The sequence below is a fragment of the Lytechinus variegatus genome, chromosome 6, assembly GCF_018143015.1.
Source record: "Lytechinus variegatus isolate NC3 chromosome 6, Lvar_3.0, whole genome shotgun sequence".
NCBI classification, from domain to species: Eukaryota; Metazoa; Echinodermata; class Echinoidea; order Temnopleuroida; family Toxopneustidae; genus Lytechinus; species Lytechinus variegatus.
Window position 1 is genome coordinate 31,397,142 of NC_054745.1, and position 22,246 is coordinate 31,419,387.

A 22,246-nucleotide genomic window follows, 5' to 3' on the forward strand; every position below is an offset into this window, starting at 1 on the left:
GACATTATGCGTTGCGACATGTGACATTATGCGTTGCGACATGTGACATTATGCGTTGACACTTTGCTACGACATTATGCGTTGTGACATGTGACATTATGCGTTAGAAAAACTACGACATTATGCGTTGACTGCGACATTATGCGTCGGACGCTCTTGGCATAATGTCGCAAACTGCGACATTATGCGTTGGTGCGACATTATCGGTTGTAACAAGCTTTACTGAGACATTCTGGAATATTCTTAATCATTATATGCTATGAGTATCCTTAAAGAGGAAGTAACTAAATAAATGAATGTAATAGCTCTCACAATTCTTGTACATAACATGTTGTTGAAATAATAATATCGGACGAGTATCGGCTAAATTTCTAGTATAAGGTTTTCCCGTCCAATTTCGTCAAAATTTCAACCGATTTAATGTTGTAATAATTCAATTTGCAACTAATTGAATGACCTATCTATAAGATCAACATTAAAATGGCCAAATACTTAATTCAATTTAATTTCATTGGTATTAGATTTCATGGTTATCTCACTTAAACATGCAACGATCAAATTAAAATAGCTGAAGAAGTGTTTTTAAATTCGCACCGGTACCCTCCTGGCGAACGTTTAGGAATTCAAAATCATAAATATGCAATCACTTTTAGGATATGGACAGTGTTTTTGTCGGTGTTTTTTAAATTTCTTTTTAATAATTATGGAAATGGCTTTTACTTTGAAACTAGATGTTTACCATTTTACTGAAGTTTATCATCAATCTAATAAACCATCATCTGAACAACGACTTGTTTTTCTTCCACTTCCATAACTGTATACTGCGGTTAATACCATGTCTCTTATCCCTTCCCCAACACAATATGAATTACAATTCTGTAAAAAAAAGAACAAGAGGAAGAAGAAGATGATGAAGAAAAAATACCTGCCATATAGGCATAGGTCATCCACCCACTCACCAATCAATAAAAGAATAATTGTTTACAAACATATCCTATAAGTGTTTCATGAATTACGTTTTTATCAAACATAATGGAATAAAATGAATCTAACTAAAAAGATCAGAAAAAAATAGATAAATAAGATAAAATTTGAACGAACATTGTATAACGTAATGAAAAACATTAAACACAGAACATGTTATCTGAATTTGGAGGTTAAAGTGCAAATATCTGTGCCAATAAATGAAATTGAAAATGGTATTTAAGGCGAAATTAAACTAAACGATCAGTCCGTCTTAGCGAAATTAAATGACAACTTTGGGTCATTAATTTGAACGAATTTCTTTTTAAATTGAATTTCTACAAAACTAAAAGGAATGATACAAAATGGAATTGATATGCTGAATAAATCAAAATGAACCATGTGTGCAGAGGGTGGACAAAAATCTTTGGAATTTGAACGTCCTTTCATCAATTTGAATGCAGCTCTGATGAAATTGGGCAGGAAAACCTATATTTCATCTTTGTTTATTTCTGTTGGTTTGAACAATATAGATTTGTAGATGCATCTTTCGAGGGGGGGGGGGTAGTAAGGTCTATAATTTTTAAATAGATTTTATGTATAAAGAAAACTTTAGCAACATTTAGACCTTGAGGTACATACCTTTTTAATAAATTAAAAAAAATACTGCAAAGTAGTTTAGAAATAAAATGTATAACTCTCTTAACAACGGTGCAATGAGTAGAGTAAGAAAATAGAAGCTTTTCCACTTTTAAAACAAATAACAATAGTATTATTTTTTTTCTTTATGTGATAAATACAACAATAAGCTGTGTGGGGACAACACTGTAAGAAATCAAGTGCTAATTTAGCACTTACAGTGCTTTTATAGTGACTGCACTGCGAGTGCTGATTTTCTAGCTCAAATTTCAACTAGAAAATCAGCACTCGTAGTGCAGTGAATTTACAAGCACCCTAAGTGCTAAACCAGCATTTTTTTTAATCATTGAAACCATCAGCGATCTTCTTGGACTCAGTAATAAGTGTACCTTGACATTAAGATACACACTGTAAAAATGAAGTGCTATTTTAGCACTTAAAGTGCTTGTAAAGTGATTGCACAATGGGTGCTGATTTTCTAGTTTAAATTTGAACTAAAAAAATCAGCAGTCATTATGCAAGCACTGTTAGTGCTAAATTAGCACTTCATTTTTTACAGTGCAGAGTTTTTTTTCTTTGTAAAAGATCATTAATTATTTTCAATGTTTTATTAACTTCTTTTATTCCTTCTAACATATAAACTTTAGAACAGTAGTAATCTCCTTTGGCATCAAGTATCTGTTTTGAATAAAAAATTCGAAATTTAGTTTGAGATTCTTTTCTGTTTAATGTAGGATTTTTAATATATTTTTAAAATGAATTATTGTTTAACACATCTCTTTATTTTTTTTTGTTAAACCATGGCTTACGTTTTTTTTTTAAATCTAAGTCTTATGACAGGAAGACATTTATTGTAAGTCCGAGAAAAAAAAACTCCGTAATTTTTTTCAACGTATAATTGGCTTTATTTTAATCAACATTTTGATCATTTGCAGAGAAGATGATCAATATCAGTTAAAAAAATAAAACACATGCTTATATGTAACCGGTTCGTTTCCATGTATACCTTTGAAATCAAACACGGCAAATAATGGTAAATGATGAGATATATCACAAGCTAATAATCCTGTGGAAATATTGCACATAATATTTGTAAATAAGTTGTCAATCAATGAAGCTGTGGAGTTTTTCTTGGTTTTGTAATACAAGGAAAAAGCACTGTATAATTCCATGCCCTAATCATGGAGCTAACACAGATACCATGCCGTAATGTATATATGTGAACTTTAAATGGCAAGAAACAAGCCAGTCTTACAGCCGAGGTGGACAAAAAACAAGTATAGAGTAAGGGGCCATATATATATATATATATATATCTTTCTTGGAACTATTTTTTTGAAGGGAGGGCGACTGCCCCCTAGCTACGCGCTTGACAATAACAGTAGTAGTAAGAGTATAAGTGGCAGTAGTAGTAGAAGTAGTAAGTAGTGTAACTAGACCCAATCACTGCTAGCCATTGCATTTACCAAACATACTGCATCACACTGCTGCAAATCGGTCCCTGCTGCTACGAAAAAGTAGCAATAGTAGTAGTAGTAATAATAGTATTATCATTAGAAGTACTAGTATATAGTGTTAGTAACAACAGTAGTAGTAGTACTAGTAGTTGTGCTGTAACATAAGTGATTGTAGTAGTAGTGGTATCAATATTATTATTATCATAAGTAGTAGTCATAGCAGAAGTAGTAGTAGAAGTAGAAGTAGTAGTAGTAGTATAGTAGTAGTAGTAGTAGTAGAAGTAGAAGTAGTATTATAGTAGAAGCAGTAGTAGTAGTAGTAGTAGCAGTAGTAGAAGTAGAAGTATAGTAGTAGTAGTGGTGGTGGTAGTAGTAGTATAGTAGTAGTAGTATAGTAGTAGTAATAGTAGTAGTAGTAGTAATAGTAGTAGAAGGATTGTATAGTAGGACCCAATAACTGCTAGCCATTGTATTTACCAAACACTCTGCACACTGTTCCAAATTTATCCCTGGGGACACGAACAAGTAGATGGAGTAGGAGAAGAACCCGCAAGCTGTTAAACTTCCAATCACTGACAAGATACATGTTGTCAGGAAGAACCGAACCTGAAACAGCGAAAGAAAAAAATAAAAGGTTGTCAGTGTTTTTTCTTGAACCGGTTTCCCTTAAACTAGTTTTTTAGGGATCCAGTAAGAAAACATGAAACCTGTTTGCAGGCGTTTGTAATCATCTCCTGATCAAAAACTGGTGGGTGATCCTTTCTTGTGGTAAATGATATATATTTATTAGCAATGTTTAAGCACGTAAGAAAGGATAACTAGTCGTTCTTAAAGTCGCTTTGAGGCCCGTTGCAGATATAGTTGCAATCAAACGCAACTAAAGAAATTGCGCAACTAGATTTTCAGCCAAAGAAACATCCGTATTTGGAACTTGCGCTTGATATTTCATTTTGCGTTTAAACGCAACTCTTTCTGCAACAGGCCCCTAATTTTATAAACAGCTTTATGAAACGTCCCCCGGTCTACGAACAAAAAGTTAAGGGCTGGTCCTTCCCAAGAAAAATTTGATGTGAACACGGATAACAGTGAAAATTTCATCAGAATCATATGTAAAGTACGAAAACTATGGCATATTGACATTTGATTTAATTTCACAAAACAATTTTTTGCACATCCTGGTCGTATGCAAATGAGAGGGCTGATGAAATCCCAAACAAACTATTTATTTTGTATTTTATCACATGAAATATAAAATATTCCTTTCTCTTCATTTTCAAGTGAAACAACAATCAATTCATTCTTTCAATACTATATGGCTAAGTCAAGTTGATTTTTATTGTCAAATTAAAAAAAAAAAGATATACTGTGTAATTCAAACAAAAAGAAAGAAATAGTGAGGGACATCATCGACTGTCTCATTTGCATGTCGCAGAGTTGTGCATATCATTGTTATGTAAAAAATAAGGGAAATTCAAAAATAACAAAAGTTTCTTATTTTTCGTCCGATTTTGATAACATTTTCAGTAACTTTTATTTTTCTCTATTTATTTAAATCATCATTTTATGGGGTGGACCTGACCTTGAATTAAAATTACAAATTGATTCTCATTCCACAATTTTATTGAAATCGATCTAGATTCAATTCTCCATCAAAATTAATGTCAAATATAAAAAAAACAGATACTAGAAAAGTCTAGGTCTGGGGTTACGGTGAATAGTGTGATCTTGCATAAATTTGCATAAATTAGCATTATGTAATATGATTCCAGTCACTGATATCGGGACATCCTACCAAGTAATGCTGTCTCTACATGTGGCCCATGTGGAAAATTAATTTGGCTTTTGACAATAGTATATCGAGATATGGTAATATGTGTCTTTACAAATAATTTGCATAAGATTTGCATAAATTATCATTTAAGATTGTTTCATACTCACCAGAATTTGTAAACACATATCTTCCCTTCATTCCATGAATTTTATTCATTTATACATGTTTTTTTATCTTGTACACCGTTCACTTGCTTTATTTATTGTCAAAGGTAAATTGTTGGAATTGCTTGTTGGCAAAGGTGGTGGTCATTTCCACCATTCTCAAGTCTACATATGAGGGGGTTGTGCTTTTGTTCCATTTCTGAACTAAATAGAATTATTTTTAATATGGCCCAGAGCGCCACGAATTGATCGCGGGGTTAGCCTGCGATTACCAGATTTGGCGTAGGGAACCAATAAATGACCCAGGTAACTGTTTCCCGGGCCTCTTGGTTGGGCACAGTCTCAAAGATTCATGGTCACATCACCTGTGACCATCCGTTTACCATGGCCCGAATTCACAAAGGTGGTTTTGAAAAACCGCGGGTGAGTCCATGGTTTATGCAGATTTACTGTATAAATTACGCTTATTTCAGGCTTTTTCAGTATTTTTAAACACCGTTTTTGACACCCTTATAACGACGTTACAGATGCCTATACATGTACTCTTTCCCTGTTTACGCGTGGTCGAGCCTGGTATCCACTCGTCAACGGAAGTGGGCCCCCGGGCGGCCTCTCGAGCTCTATATAAATTACGCTTATTTCAGGCTTTTCCAGTATTTTTAACTCATTGAGTGCTTCGTGCACGCTACGTATCCTACTATAATATGCCACACTCGTGCTCGCACGCCTACTATTGATTGCTTTGTGCTTGCATTGTTTCCTACCCTCGCCTGCTTCGTGCACATTCGGAATAACAATCATTGTTACGCCGTTTTGCATTGTATTGCGCATCGCATGCACGCCGTAATTAGCACTATTGTGTGCAGTGTGAACTCTGCTTTCTGACAGATAAACTTACTCACGTGGTTTACATTTGACTTTTTCGAGTATTTCTACATTTTTTACAAGATATGGCTCCGCCTCTGAGAGAGAAGAGACCTAGGTTTTTGATCCATACAAAACACTCCACAAAATGGAACTACTTGATACAACTCATATTTTAGTGGTAAAGATAATAACCAATCCATATAATGAGGACACCATTATGAGGGGTATGAAATTTCCTACAACTTTACTACACAATATTTTGTGGATAAACTAATCGTTAGAGAGATACAAGCAATTGTAATCATGACTATTGGAAGGAGTGAATACGACTCGCGATCCCAAAATCAATGTGGCTCAGGGGGGTTTTGTGGCTGGCACAGGGGATTAGCATCGGATTAGCACTGTGGCATTGGCTTAGTAGTGTGCATGGCATGTTAAGAGTTAAACACCGATTTTGACACCATTATAACGTTACAGAGGCCTATACATGTACTCTTTCCCTGTTTACGCGTGGTCGCGCCTGGTATCCACTCGTCAACGGAAGTGGGCCCCCGGGCGGCCTCTCGAGCTCTGGGAAGAACCAAATGTGCCTCTGGAAAGTCGTCCTGAATCGGATATATCGCTAATACCAAAGTAGCAACCAGAATTCTGCTCACGAAACGCATATTAAATGTTATTGTTGCAGATGCGAAACGAAAAATTCTCATGTTACACGACTTGCATTGCAGGACAGTGTTTCACGACGGGCCAAAAAGTCTCTTCCCAAAATCAATACATACCGCCGTGAAGTCCGTCTTCACAGCGAAAAGTGGGGAATATGATTAAAACGGCGTGAACGCCATGATCAAACAAAAGCTCAAGCTGCTCTGACCTAGACCAAAAGCTTCGGTCTCTGTTATGTTGGTTGTTCAGCTGAACTCCGTTGGCTTCACTCACCAAATACATGTTGACGAGGAGAAATTAAAAAATTAAAAAATGTTAAAAAAACTCCTCGAAACAGACGGCTGCCAGCTGTCTAGCTCTGACCTAGCTTGAAAAAAAGCAAATGCTTAAACGCACAAGCGAAACGTTTTATGCATACGATTTTTAGCAATAGCTTCATCGTCAAGGAAAATCTAGCAGCCGGTTAGCGATTTCTTTAACTTAGTAGCAAGTGCATTATGCTCGTTCATGCTTATGCTTACGAATTTAATCAAAAGCAAAGCAAAAGCCTAAAAATAAAGAAACAATTGCTACTTTTTATGCATCTGACCCAATGCATCGGAACTTCCTTCTTTTTGTTTCATTTGCTTTCAGAGCATGTCACGGTTAGACTTTTCATCACATTATAATTTCGTTATTGGCCTAACATTGCTATCTACGAATATGGTTGCGTTGCATCCTGAAGGGCTTTTGAAATGAAATCAAAGGAATTTTTTTTCTTCAAATCATCAGAAGCAAAATGAAACTGCACCTTTCATACTTCTCTTTTTTTAATTACATTCCTTTCTGTCTGACTGGTTCTTTGGATCAAAAACTTATTTGTATGTCGTCTGTATTATTCTATTCAAATGTTTAAATGACAATAAGCATGCATTCCTAGGTTCTGACTTTGGAACTTATGGAAATCAATAAAAAATCGCGTTTTGCATGGAATACCTATTTGGGTGCAATCGATGATTTAGTTCGGATTCTGTAAGAATAGAGATCCTGGACATTTACCGCAACGTCCGATATGATATTAAATATAAACACCTGGATGATCATAGCCTGGGAAGCGGGAGTGCTGCTGGGTATTTTATACACCACAAACAGCACCCCTGGAAAATGGGTTGGTATGCTAAAATGCAGAGATTTGACACTAATCTTTTAAATCTTTGGACAGAAAAAAAAATCATCTATTTTTTTCTAGTCGTCTTTTTTTCTAAACAAAATTCCTTTACGTCATGGTAATTTCGAAGTGAAACCCCTTTTCTTGATTTTTTTTAAAACCAGCACCCCTTGTTTGTAAATCGTTCCCAGAGCAGTGTGATCAATCATTCAATGATCAAAATTTTATTGTTCAAATATTATGAAATAGAATAACAATCATATTTAGCTGGTAGACCAAGCGGCGGCTCGATCCAGGAACGTTTTGCTGAACCTTACGCATAAATTATTCAGATTCATTTATTTCACACCTCTTTTAAATACACAAAACACATCAATACATATATACAAATAAAAATCTTATACAACAGAACAGTATACAGTATAAGAAGTCATAAACGGATAATGAAACACAGTAAATAAAAACAATGATTTCCGCTGTACGGCGGATGTGGGGGAAAGACAGAAAGCCATTGGCCTATCGAGGTCTATCCCCCTGATTACTGTTCAACAGGGAAAGGCTTAATACAGTTTACAAAGAGAGAGAGAGACAGAAGGAAAAAAAAACATAAAGCAAGAAAGGGAAAACAATGAAATTAGTATCCCAATTATAGGGGGGGGGGGGTGGCAGGCAAAGGAGGGGACACACAAGTACTAATTATTTAACATTGTATTGTCATTGTATTGTAATAGGTCATTATGGCGTAAACAAAAATAACGCATTCACTGCAAAGGCATTAAAAGAGACGACCCTCGGTATCTTTGAAGCTGTGCTCATTTTTTGTATTTTTATTTTTTTTATTGGAACGAATTCCACTTTCTCATCATGAAAAATAGTCAGAAGGCTTGTAAAAGGACTTTTCTAAAAGACGATACAAGTTTTTTGGCTCAATTTCACTGTTGAATAAACTCAAGTTAAAATTTGCTATAATTTGATTTTTTTTACACATTTCTATTGACAAAATTGATCAAAAATGATGACAGTTATTTTGGGGAAGAGTATATCATACAAATATACCAGGCTTTAAGTAAGTATAGCGGGAATTATTCATCCGAGGTTGGACTGGCATTACTTTTTTTCCCGAGGGGCGAAGCATAATTCCTTTGATTTGATTTTTGTAAAAATCCCGATGTCTAATGCTTAAGTGAGCACACAATATTCGAAAATTATGCAAATGAGAAGAAAGTTTAAGGCCTTGACCCCAGTCTGTGCCGTATTGAATGATTATTTTGGTGTGCGCGCCATTTAGATAGTATTAATCTGAAGCAATGTGCGAATTTTTAGGAAAAAATTATTGGTAGAAGTAACAAAAACCGTCCATGAAACAAACCCTCATTTCATTTTTGTTAAATGATATTAATAATTATAATAGTCAAATCTTATACAGCGCATAACACATTATAAATAACGTCTCTATGCGCTTCCAAAGGACTTGGATATTATTACCCTGGCTTTAGCCCCGCAGCCTTTTACAGCCTTTTAAAATTTTGACTTCCTCTCTCATAGAAATTGTGTACACTATGGGTGCATATGTTTAGGAATAGGTGACCCCATATTCATTATGGTGGAACTTTTTTTCAAGGCTGTCTTTAGCAATGTCATTCGGCAGTTATGTCTATCAACCTACGGGCAGCATTCTGTGCAAAATGAAATCGATATGAGCACGCATCAAATTGGGTAGGGGTCATTTTCAATGTCACAGATTCATTTTGAGGGGTAATAAAGTGAATAATGGGAGCAAATTCGGTTTCAAATGTGACTTAATCCTATTGTGTTTATCATCAACCAGTTTTATCACCACACGATTTCCGAATTGTTTACATTTTCATGGTTGAGCGAGCACGTAAAAAACTTGAGAATGCATACTCTATATTTCTGACGATCAGTTGAATGTGTGGACAAATCAGTGGTGGATCCAGAATCTTAAAATGGGGAGCGGCCGAGTAATTGGGGGGGGGGGGAGAGCCACCAAAAATGTTAACATGTTTTAGCAAGTTTTAGGGGATACTGCCATAAACCGTTATGATGATCCGTCACAAAACACTGTGCTCACTCAATCATAAACATGCGATATCAAAATTTTGTGTGAGGTGGCTAAATGATGGATAGTAAACAGCATTAACACCATAAAATTCACCTCAAAACAACCGTTGCTCAAATTTGTATTTATACAATAAAAAACCGACTCTTGTGACTTTCAAAATGGTCATTTTTAATTCAATCTTTGATTACTCATGCATGACTCAATCGATAAATTTAATTTTTCCCCAGGAGTTGCTTTATGAGTTTAGAAAACCACATGCAAAGCTTCATATTTCAAAGTTATTCCGCTCAAAAGTTACAGCAATTTAATTTAGGGAGGATTCACTTTTTTGCTGTATATATATTCATTTTTGGCAATTTGTTTCGGTCGGAAACATACTCAACATGCTCAATAAAACATTAATCATGTTAATGACTCGGACTAACTCTTTTATATGTTATAGAATTTAGAATATGCTACTGCCAAAAATCGAACGGATATTTGATTTTTTTTTGTACATTATTTCATATAATGATAGTGTTGTATTGAAGTTGAATTGAATATGCCAACCTAAACGGGTTAATACAAGTTGAGGAAACGGCAATTACCTTCATTGTCATTGTATTTTCTATTCAGATTCTTTTATTTTCTTTAGTCAAACGTACGGCCATGCTATGATTGATATTGTCGCAAGTTTGCCATACGCGAAACTCACGATACTCATGAGAGAACCCAGCAGTCGTTTATTGTGTACCCATTCCTTACGAGTTCTTGCGAACACCTTTTTATTGTATTGTTTTTTCTATTCAGATTCTTTTATTTTCTTTCTTTTTATTGTATTGTATTTTCTATTCAGATTCTTTTATTTTCTTTAGTCAAACGTACGGCCATGCTATGATATTGTGTACCCATTCCTTTTATTGTATTGTTTTTTCTATTCAGATTCTTTTATTTTCTTTCTTTTTATTGTATTGTATTTTCTATTCAGATTCTTTTATTTTCTTTAGTCAAACGTACGGCCATGCTATGATATTGTGTACCCATTCCTTACGAGTTCTTGCGAACACCTTTTTATTGTATTGTTTTTTCTATTCAGATTCTTTTATTTTCTTTCTTTTTATTGTATTGTATTTTCTATTCAGATTCTTTTATTTTCTTTAGTCAAACGTACGGCCATGCTATGATTGATATTGTCGCAAGTTTGCCATACGCGAAACTCACGATACTCATGAGAGAACTCAGCAGTCGTTTATTGTGTACCCATTCCTTACGAGTTCTTGCGAACACCTTACAAGAGGTCCGAGTGCCGAACGATTCTTCGTAAAGCCTAATTAAGTTATTGATAACGCCGTAAAAGCATTCGAGCACATCAACTGAAGGCGTTTTTACGAGCACTGTTAGAGTTAAAGGGGAAGTTCACCCTGACAAAAACTTTATTGTAAAAATAGCAGAAAGAATAATGAAAAATATTGCCGAAGATTTGAGAAAAATTCATCAAATAATTAAAAAGTTATTCGAATTTCAATTATTTGATTTGTGACGTCATATGCGAGCCGGCAGCATTCCTACATAGCAAATGGTAAAAAATCAATGAAATGTCATTTTCTCAGAAATTGATAATGGTTTTCGCTGTACCTTTTGTATATCAATAGACAAATCATTTTACACCCGATCATGAATAGAAAAGAAAATTAAGTCACCAGGAACCATGCAAAATTTGAAATTCATGCATTTTATATTACATAATACATGACGTCACAAATGCAAAATTTTGAACTCTAACAACTTTCTTACTCTTTAACGGATTTTCCTCAAACCTTCACTAATATTTTTTACTATTTTTTCTACTATTTCTGCAACAAAGTTTTCTTCAGGGTGAACTTCCCCTTTAAAGGTGTTGGAATTAATATGGACTCTCAAACCTACAAAAGCTTGCATGGTTATGACTTTATTACTGCTGGCCAGCGTACAACGTTTACAGAAAGTAATCTTGGAAGGGACCATTGACCAAGCTGTGAACTTACGAACAATGTACGAACGATCTGCGAACTTTGGTTTCGTGTAACATTCTTGAGAATGTCTTCTGAATTCGTCTAAAAACGTTCGCACGGCGTTCGCAGCGGTACCTAATGGTATTTATGACCGAACAATAATTAAGAGCAGATAAAAGAAACATAATTACCATGCACATGTTCCTACACGATGTTCCAAATCCGATGATTGAAGTTAAAAGATAAAGCTGGATAGAACAAAGAAAACATTTGTTTAGCAAAGAGTCGGTAAAAAAGTTATGCCCTTGTGGAAATTTTATAGGGAAGTTTAATGTCGGTTCCTTTCGCAGGTACTTTCAGTAAACCCGAGAAGGTCATTGATGGTAGAAATGTGTACTTTGATGATATAAAAACAATGATGCATGCTGATATAGGGATCGTGATGGAAATACAGATATCAACAATAATTATACTAGGTAATGATAATGATTAATATGATAATAATAAAACAAAATATTACTTCTTTTATAACTACTACTTCTACTTACATGACTAACCGTAACATGACTAATGTTAGTAACGATGATGATGATGTAGGTGATAATGATGAAGATGATTATGATGATGCTGATCAGTATAGGGATCGTGATGGAAATACAGATATCAACAGTAATAATACTGGGTAATGATAATGATTAATATGATAATAATAAAAAATATTACTTCTTTCATAACTACTACTTCTACTTACATGACTAACCGTAACGTGACTAATGGGAGTAATGATGATGATGATGTAGGTGATAATGATGAAGATGATTATGATGATGCTGATCAGTATAGGGATCGTGATGGAAATACAGATATCAACAGTAATAATACTGGATAATGATAATGATTAATATGATAATAATAAAAAAATATTACTTCTTTCATAACTACTACTTCTACTTACATGACTAACCGTAACGTGACTAATGGGAGTAACGATGATGATGTAGGTGATAATGATGAAGATGATTTTGATGATGCTGATCACGATGAAGATGAAGGCGACGACGATGATGATAACAATATTATTACATTTGATACTGATAGTAGCGATAAGCTATCATATCACTATTTTACATGCTTCTTTATGCAATTTTCGGTCTTATACATTATTTATATTTTCGATTGTCACACAACAATGTACTCATTTATGTCATTGTTATTTTTTCCTTTGTTATTGATTTATGAATAGAATGCAGAAACTTCTGCAAAAAATAATAATAATCAGGGGAGGTGGGGTGTATCAATTTGCTGTCAGTCATGAGTACTGTATACATTATTTTAGCAACGTGATTTATGGGCTCGAAAAATAATAATTTGACAAGAATTAACAAGTAAAATTTTATAAAGCGTATTTGGCTTCTATCATATTATTGAAATAAGTCTTCAAAGGCGCAAACGACTGTTGTAGGTACGGTAAGGAATAATAAAATGAGAATAGTATTACATTGTCATTATAACATAATATCTTGGTTCGGGGATACGATTTTGAATACGAGTTTGAACGCCAAATAATATTGTAAGGAATTCAGTATAGCAAATTCACATTTCATTGAGACAACGTTGGAATAAGTATATATTAACATGTATATATTGGAATCATATGGGTAAGGAAAAGAGGTAGAATGCATTGTTGGCTACAAGGATATGAAGGATTGAGGGAGAAATGGGAAGAGGTACGTGGTTGGTATACAACTTACCCCTCCGAGAGCGAAGGCGCAGATCTGATCGTATAATATGGTAGATATGGGTATCGCACCTGCGATGTATCCAACACCTCCACACACCGCCAGCCCAATGGCGTATAGCAATATCATCACAGAGGCACACGTGGCACCCCCTACGTTATAGTTCTCGGCATAGCCCTCCCGCTGGGAAAATTATCACAAAATAAGGGTGAAAAATAAAAAGTGGAAAGGCAAGAAATTTAGGTGTTTTTTTTTTTGTGTGAAAATATTTTAGACGGCTCGGTGTAAAAATGGCAGAGGTAATAATGACAGTGGTAAATATGGCAGAGGTAAAAATAGGAAAAGGTAATAATGGCAGAGGTAAAAATGGCAGAGGTAATAATAGCAGAGATAAAAATGGCAGAGGTAATAATGACAGTGGTAAAATGGCAGAGGTAAAAATGGCAAAGGTAATAATGGCAGAGGTAAAAATGGCAGAGGTAAAAATGGCAGAGGTAAAAATGGCAGAGGTAGTAATGACAGAGGTAATAATGGCAGAGGTAAAAATGGCAGAGGTCATAATGGTATAGATAAAAATTGTCTTGAATCCCCATGCCACAACAAGTATAAAAAAAGCCCCCGCATGTATAAGCCCTACATAGATTAACTAAGAAAGGTTCTCAGAAAATTAAAATAATGGAAAGGGTAACATTTTTAAAATCAAAGATACATCGTCTGCACCAAATTGATAATCTTTTGGTTGGAATATCTTATTTTTTCTGGACTCTCATGGACGGCCTTCTCATGTCAAATCGCTGTACTAATATTCAAATTTGAAGCACATTCTACATCGAAATGATACTTACTTACGGGAAGTTCAACTAGACCACAGAGACGGGTTAATGGTTAGGGCGGGCCAGATCCGATTGACCGTCCAAACCATTAACCCGTCTCTGTGGTCTAGTGGTTAAGGCACCGGCGTTCAAAGCTGGGGGCCCGGGTTCGATTCCCGGCAGAGACATTTTTTCGGCATCACCAATTTTTCCAAAGGGTAGATAGCTCTGGGGAACCTTGATTTAAGCTACGCCTACCATTGTTCTCTTCATCCATTTCTTTACAATATTTAAAAAAAAAAACGAGTTGCCAAAAGCTGTTGTACATGTAAAGCTTTACACACACACATATATATATATGCATATTGGTTTCTGCACGATATTAAGTTAAATCATATTGAATGAAATTATGATCGCGTTAAGCGGGGGAATCTGCATGTGTCCCCTTTGGACACGTCAAATTTTTAGTTTTTAGTATAGACTCTACAGGATCGGATCTTGACTCACCTTGTTAGGTATGCTTATTGACAATTTACTAATCCTGTATGGATGGCCGTCAGGGAATTTCCTTTTCTACATGACAATGTAGACCTAATTCCACACTGACTTTTCAGATTGTTGGTAATTTGAGAGAGAGTTTTTTATTATTATTTTTGCTGCGGATTAACGGTACGGATCTGGTGAAATCAGGGACCATGTAAAGTTCAACGTTGAGTCAGAGAACATAATATCATGAGAATGTCCAGTTCCCCCATGAGAGGATATCGAAAAATGAACGGAGCTTAAAGAAAACTATACGGAGCTATTTGGAGCGATGCGTTTTCCTATTGAAAGTATACTTTGTCACATGATCACGAACTGACCCATCGTTTATCTAGAGAGGGGATTCTCATGAATATTCATAAGAGGATATGATGAATATTATTCTATGTTTCATTGATATCGCATTTTACTTTGTTTTGTGTAATATTAATACGTTTCTTTGATGTTTTGAGTGTTATTGGCAATTATTTAAATTTTACATCATGTTTTGATACAAATTTTCTTACATTGTGTGTAAAAATTACGTTAAATAATATGATTTTCTTTTTTGCATTATTGATGTTACACTCATTTTATGTTCTATTTATTATTGATATTACATCTTACACAGTAAAAAAACCCTTTTTTTACAGAAAAAAATATTTGCAAAAAGCAATAACAGAATCATTCTGTAAATTCATAAAACGTGATTTTCTTTCTGCAATTTAACAGAACAGGTCTGTTTAAAAAGGGGAAAAGGGTGTTTGATTGGAGGAAATCTTTAATGTTCTATACACCAAATACCAATTTCCTGTAATTTTACATGATATAATGTAAGATTAAGCAATCTGGTAAGATTACAGGTGTTCTCGAGACTCTGCTGCAGGAACTTCTTTTACTTTAATGATACATTTTCTAGCTGAGTGTATTTCATGATTTGTGTTTTATTGATACTACAAATAACTACATAAAATACATGTACGCATGAATAATTTTGAAATATTCATTATATATATATATATATATATATATATATATATATATACATATATATATATATATATATATATATATTGTGGGGGTGTAATTGATATCGAATACATGTAAAATAGCACTCACCTGAGGATTATTTTCCACTATTGTAACAGGCTGCATGGCGACCAATCGTATTCTACCACTTTAGGATAAAACATGAGAATGAAAAAGCATTACAGGGGTTAAACATATAGGACTAAATATAGGCGAAAAATGATTCAGTGCATGACTGAAAGGCCAAACTCAACGAACTTTTGTAATTGGGGTATCATCTGAAACAACAGAAGTTTGCAGTGGGGTGCCCGAAGGGTCTATCTTGGGGCCCCTCTTATTCTCGATTATGGTGAACGATAATACTAATATTATTTATAGGTTTGAAATCGTATCGTACGCAGATGATGCAGCTCTCATATGTAGTGGTACACATACTAAAAAATCTAAATAATGTGAATCGTTGGCTAATGCACAATCATTTGGTACTCGATTAAACGAATTCCCAGAATGTGTTTTTTTAACCCAACAAAGACTAAGGAATTGTGTTGTAATTGAAAGTGCGTCGAGTCGACTTTCAAATATCTCGGTGTTCATTTGTTCACTTTGCGAACTCACGTAAATGAACCCAGAAAAAAAGTTGCGTCTATAGTTGCACCTTTTGCTAGATTACGGAAATACATGACAGTTTCGAGTGCTAAACTATTGGCAAATGCATTTAATTTTACAGCTTTTCTGACACTGTTGCAATGCCTGAACCAACCTTAACCAAAACTCAAAGGACACTTTTATCAAACATCATAATCCAATGGTTCGACTGGTATTACAGGATGATTTTATTACACCTACTGCACTAGTGTTTGAGTGCAAGATTCAATTTGGTACCACTTGAATGTGCACAACTATGTTTAATTCTACGCATTCAGGGCCATGACCCAGGTAGCGTATCTCTTAGCTTTGTTTTTGAGATTTAGTTCTGTCCGTTCCCATCATACTAGATATGCATTGAATCGTGTAATCATAGTTCCACAGGCACGCACCCAAGCTAGAAAGAGAGCTCAAATCATGGTGCGTTTCCTGTGGAATCAACCCTCAAAATACGTTAAAAAACTCAACCACAAAATATTAGTTTACATCGTCATATTAAAGGCATAAATACATCCACTTTATGCATAAGTAACAATGTTTAGGACTTTTGTACGCGATTGTTTTTCTTCTCCTTTTTCGTACCTTGTTTCTATAGAAACTACACATGGACTCAGGACAGCTCATGAAGACCACGGTTATATAGGGAATGGCCAGGACTTGGATTTATCAGGAGTTATATTTTTCAGTTCAATTTGAAACCTTTTGGGGGTTGATTTGAAAGCAGGTCCTGAGTTCGGTCGGTACCTTACCACGGTCTATCTGGTTTTGTTAAACCTGGATCCGTGCAGTTTGGAATTGATAGGTATTGTTACATAGACTATATTATATTGTATAGGATTATATTATAGTGTAAAAGTATATGTCATGTGCCATCTTCTTTTTGCTCTGGCTCTCTATATTTTCTTTGGGCCTTCCCCATCTCATCCGTACCTTCGATATGTCATTTCTTACCCCTATTGCTTTTTATACTTATAAAAATATATTAAGATAAAAAAATACAAATAAATGGCCCGTATTTTGAAGTCCGATTTAACTTTAGCTATGTTCTAAACTCTGTGGTAACATAATGGAAAGCTCACCCCCCCCCAAAAAAAAAAAATATATATATTTAGATATACATGTATATATGAAAAAATGAAAAAATAGTAATAATTTGGAAAAAAGTATTAATGAGAAATGGAAAATGAAACTCATATTCAGAGGAGGTGCCGTGGTCTAGAGTCTACTCTTTCAATTACTGAGGGGGACTTAGGTTTGACTCCAAAACTATTGATTAAAAACAATAATTGTTACTGGTAGCTGGAACTCACAAACAATATGAACTGTTAAAATGCGATTGGCTGCAAAAATTGAAGAAAAAAAATGTATTCCTGTAAAGAAAAATTATAAAAAGATTAACACCATTTTGACATTCATTTAGCATGAAAATCGCAGTTGATTTACAAACATGAACACTATTTCATTCGATAGATGCACTGCAATCAACGTTAAAACACTATAGTTCGTTAGTAAAATTACAAAGATTATTATATTTCACTTTGTTTTACATTTAACTTTTAATTCTGCGTTATATATCTCTGCGTAAACTCGTGTGGTTTGTTAAATCATCGTCTCGTCTGCAAAGTGGATTCGTGTGTTTAAATCCAATGCAAATTGTGCATTTAGCAAAAAAAATCATGAAGTTGTCATTATTTTTTCCTTTTAAGAATTGAACTCAATTTATGGTCAGAAGGACCCAGATGATTTCTTTAAAAAAAGAAAATGGAAAACAATGAAAAACGGAAGAAAATAATTTTGATATTTATTTTTTTCTAAGGTTCATTTGATAAGAATACTATATAGAGTCTGTGAATACAAAATTAGCATTCCAGGGGCATTAATTACTTAATGAGAGAATTGTTGTAATTATATGCATAAATTAGCATAATTAATGAGCACTGAGATTTTTTTTCACAGAATTAGGTTTTACTGTATTGTAGATTATGACATGCCTTATGCCAGTCTTCTAAGGCGTCGAAATAGACCAGTCGTTTTACGGTTAATGATGAAAGAAAAAAAAAACATTTCAGTCAGTATTCAATTTCAATTCAATTTATTAATAATTCATAAAATGCAAAGCAGATATATACAACAAAATGTGTATGGGTATCACAACAAAAGCACATGGCTTGCTAAACAATGATCCACTTACATACAAAATATACATTTTGTCATGGTAAATCAAGAACCTAAAAGAACAATCAAATCTACAATAGGTCAACTACAACCAGACTACAAACAACAGACACACACACAAAAAACACACACACATATTAAAAAAATGTTTGTGTAGGTTTTGTAAAATCAATATGCAGATAAAATATTTTTTCTATATAGATTTGAAAGCATATTGTGAATGTATATTTTTTTTAATTTCAGATGTAAGAGCATTCCATAACTTAGTACATTTAAAGATGATGGAGTAACGCCGAGTGGGATATATACGACAATGTGGCAAGATAGCGTTATTCTTATTACGTGTATTAAATGAGTGCTTAAATTTACTGTTAGAAAATAAATGAATAAATATTCACAGTCAGTTAAGAAACTCATTATGAAAGATTTCTGCCTAAATGAGACAGAAAATCGTGTACAACTCTTGAACGCACACACAGGTCACGGAGTGACCCTGAGTGCAAACAGCTGACTGTGTTACAACTTAGGGGTGATACATTTTCACAATAGGGGTGATCAAACTCACTGGAGGGACTTTAATTCACTTATAACAAAGAAATGTGTACTACAGTACTCCTGTTGAATGCTCTGATGAAAATTATATGAGTTTCACATTCATTTGAACGGGAGGACAAGATTATTGTATATATCGAGTGCATTATGCATAAATCATACTACCATTGCGACCCCTGCCCGGCCGATGGTTCAGGCATGACGATCCTGAGTGACGTCACCGATAGAGACCTCAAATGCCAGGAGAGCCTATTCGACAACTAACTTCATCTAAAAAACACGTATTGAAGATAACATCCAATGGGGAAATGGCTTTCATTTTCATGAAATATACACTCCATTCTTCAATAAATCTTTCACCCCGTTGTTAACTGCCCGTTCATTCTCGAGCAATGGGGGAATGAATACAGAGTGTCTCAAAGTTTGTGTGAAAAAAGGTGCATTTTCCATAGAACTTCTGCCAAAAAGCAATGCGTAAGGGAAAGATTAGCCCCAAAACACAAATAGATGAGTTAATCAAATGGGATAAATCATAAAAATCAGTGAAATATAGTTTCTCCTGTACTCATTACTGAATACCCCGACTTGATACGATTAATTTTTCCCCCTCTCCATCAACTTTTAAGAAAGAGGGTGCATATTTTCATAAAAAATATCATGTGTTATATCGACGTACGCCCGTACGTACGACGGAAGGAAGCCAAATGTCTCGTATTTTTCATAATGAATGATTGGATTCTCAAATGGCCTGACAATCAGAATCAAGGATTTCACGAAAGTTACCATAGTGCTAAATTTTTATGCAAAGAGGCCCTGGACTTATTTCGAAAGTAGCTAGAGAGTAAATTCCTTATCCTCGGTTGTAATGGCAAAATGTATCCTACTTTTGATGAGTTAGAACACTTTCCCGCAATACTTACGTACAGCCTGGTACATTTGTATATCATATTTCAAAGGGCAGATTATAAACCCTGGGTTAAGCCCCAAAAATGTCCTCAAAATCGGAAGTAAAATAATAAAGTTAGGACATTTTAAAGTTTTGCTCATTTTTCACAAAATAGTTATAAGAACGAGTCAGTTACATGCAAATGGAAAGGACACAGTTTCACATCGGGGAGGCAGCGTAGCTCAGTCGGTTAGAGCACGTGTTTCGGATAAGTTCGTAGATCTCAATGTGAGGGGTTCGAGTCCCGCTCATGCCGAAACGCGTCGAACAAAAAATCTGATGCTATAGCGTTGTGTGTTTAATAGCATGCCTCACCACTGTATTCAGTGCAGGTGTGAATGCAGTTAGGAAAACACTCCGTCCATCGGAAAGGACGCAAATGTTGGTCCCGTGTATAGGAGAGTCACAACCTATGCACGTTCAAACCAATACACTTTTCGTCAAAGAGTAGGGTGTTTACCCGGTGTGTTGTACTTGCCGGTCCTGGTAAAATTCAAGTCAATTTTGATGTTCATATGCCATAATAATCAATCCATTATGTGAACACAGTTGACAGTTGTGACATCGTCCCGGGGGGCCACTTCCATTCACGAGTGGATACCATGCGCGACCATGGGGTCTCGAAAAGCACCCTAAACACGTAATTTCCATATTCTAAAAATGCACCCCTGAACAAGTATTGGCGTGTGAAACCCTACCCTTAACAAGTCTTGGAAACAAAACGATACTCTTGGCAAATATTCCATGAAATGAACCCTAAACAAGTACAGGAATGTTTTATTGTTACGGGTCCTTCGGTCGTCGGCTTTACCTTATTTGGTTTAGTACGACCCCACCTTCTACACCTCGCGCAAATCGGACTCTAAACACGTAGTGTTGGGGCAAAAAGGACATCCTTTATAAAACATTTAATTTTGTTTTATCATCCCCGCAAATTCGACCCTAAACACGTAATTTTCCTAGCGAAATAGAGCCCTTTTTTCATTATTTTGTGTTTTTGACACCCTTATCACATTACGTACGTAACGTGCCCTATCGTGAAAAATACATCCTTTTTACGTGTTTTTTGGTCGCGCATGGTATCCACTCGTCAATGTAAGTGGCCCCCCACCCCCGGGGACACCGTTACTTGCCAGAAGGATGGTATAGAAATATACAATGACACGTACTCGAGGATCTGGCTAAACCTATTCGCATCAAAAGAACATCACATAGTGTTATTCTCACGAGGGCCATCGGGCCGAGGGAGAATAGTACTATGTGATGTTCCTGAGTGCGAATAGAGCCTGTTCCGAGAATGGGTGCAGCTCACCGAAAGTTTCCCGTGGCATGCAGTGGAGAGTACCATTTTGGTTGCGCAGCGCTCTGCCCGCATCGCGCCGCACAGCTCGCGAATCGCGACGTAAAAAAACCCGCACAGTTCATTTTTTTCCTAGGGGAAAAATGGACTATGCGTGACGTCAGCAAAGAAAATGAACTATTTCATGGCACAGGTTGTTCTTAGTAAAACTATTCTTTTTCTCCTTGTGTACACTCTCAATGCAACAATCTTAAGTAAGGGATATATAATAGGAAATATTAATAACTTACAGAAGTAAACGTGATGGGACGACCTATGAATGTAATTACTAGTCAATGTAGAGCTAACGGGCTAGTATGATGACTTTTCAACATCGCCTTGTACTCCCACTCGTTAAGGGAAAACTGCATGTGAACGATAATAAAAAGATAACAAAGAATACTCACGGCTGAACAATTATGAATGAAATTCGTATTCCATTCATGTCACGTATTGATGCTTGTTAATCATTTCATGTTTATCACATTTTTGCTAAAAACTGAGCTGCAAAATCAAGCCATTTTATTGAAGTTTTCTAACGTTACGGATTTGAGGAAATAAAACCTATAAATGATAGAATGAAAATGAATACCCTTGTTTGAATTAAATGAAATGCTTGCAGCGTGTAGGGTGGGGCCTCTTTGCAATGACGTCATAGCCATTTCGGCGGGAAGTCCACAGATAAAACCCGGCAGCAATGCATTTTTGTAAATTTCATGGTCCGTGACATCCAGATATTTGCTTGTCCGGCTTTCGGTTGAAT

At 35.2% G+C, this 22,246-nt stretch overlaps 1 protein-coding gene across 1 annotated transcript in view; it reads right to left on the minus strand.

Annotated features, from left to right (window-relative positions):
* The window catches only part of LOC121417366, a 40,500-nt gene extending 18,667 nt beyond the window's left edge, over positions 1-21,833 (minus strand). The window contains exons 1-5 of the mRNA XM_041611051.1: positions 21,735-21,833; positions 15,917-15,974; positions 13,476-13,646; positions 11,916-11,972; positions 3,537-3,665 (exon numbers count right to left, since the gene is read on the minus strand). Of these exons, the coding sequence (XP_041466985.1) occupies positions 3,537-3,665; positions 11,916-11,972; positions 13,476-13,646; positions 15,917-15,952 (393 nt within the window). The 5' untranslated portion in view covers positions 15,953-15,974; positions 21,735-21,833. The remainder of the gene's footprint in view (positions 1-3,536; positions 3,666-11,915; positions 11,973-13,475; positions 13,647-15,916; positions 15,975-21,734) is intronic.
* Positions 21,834-22,246: the final 413 nt, after the last annotated feature.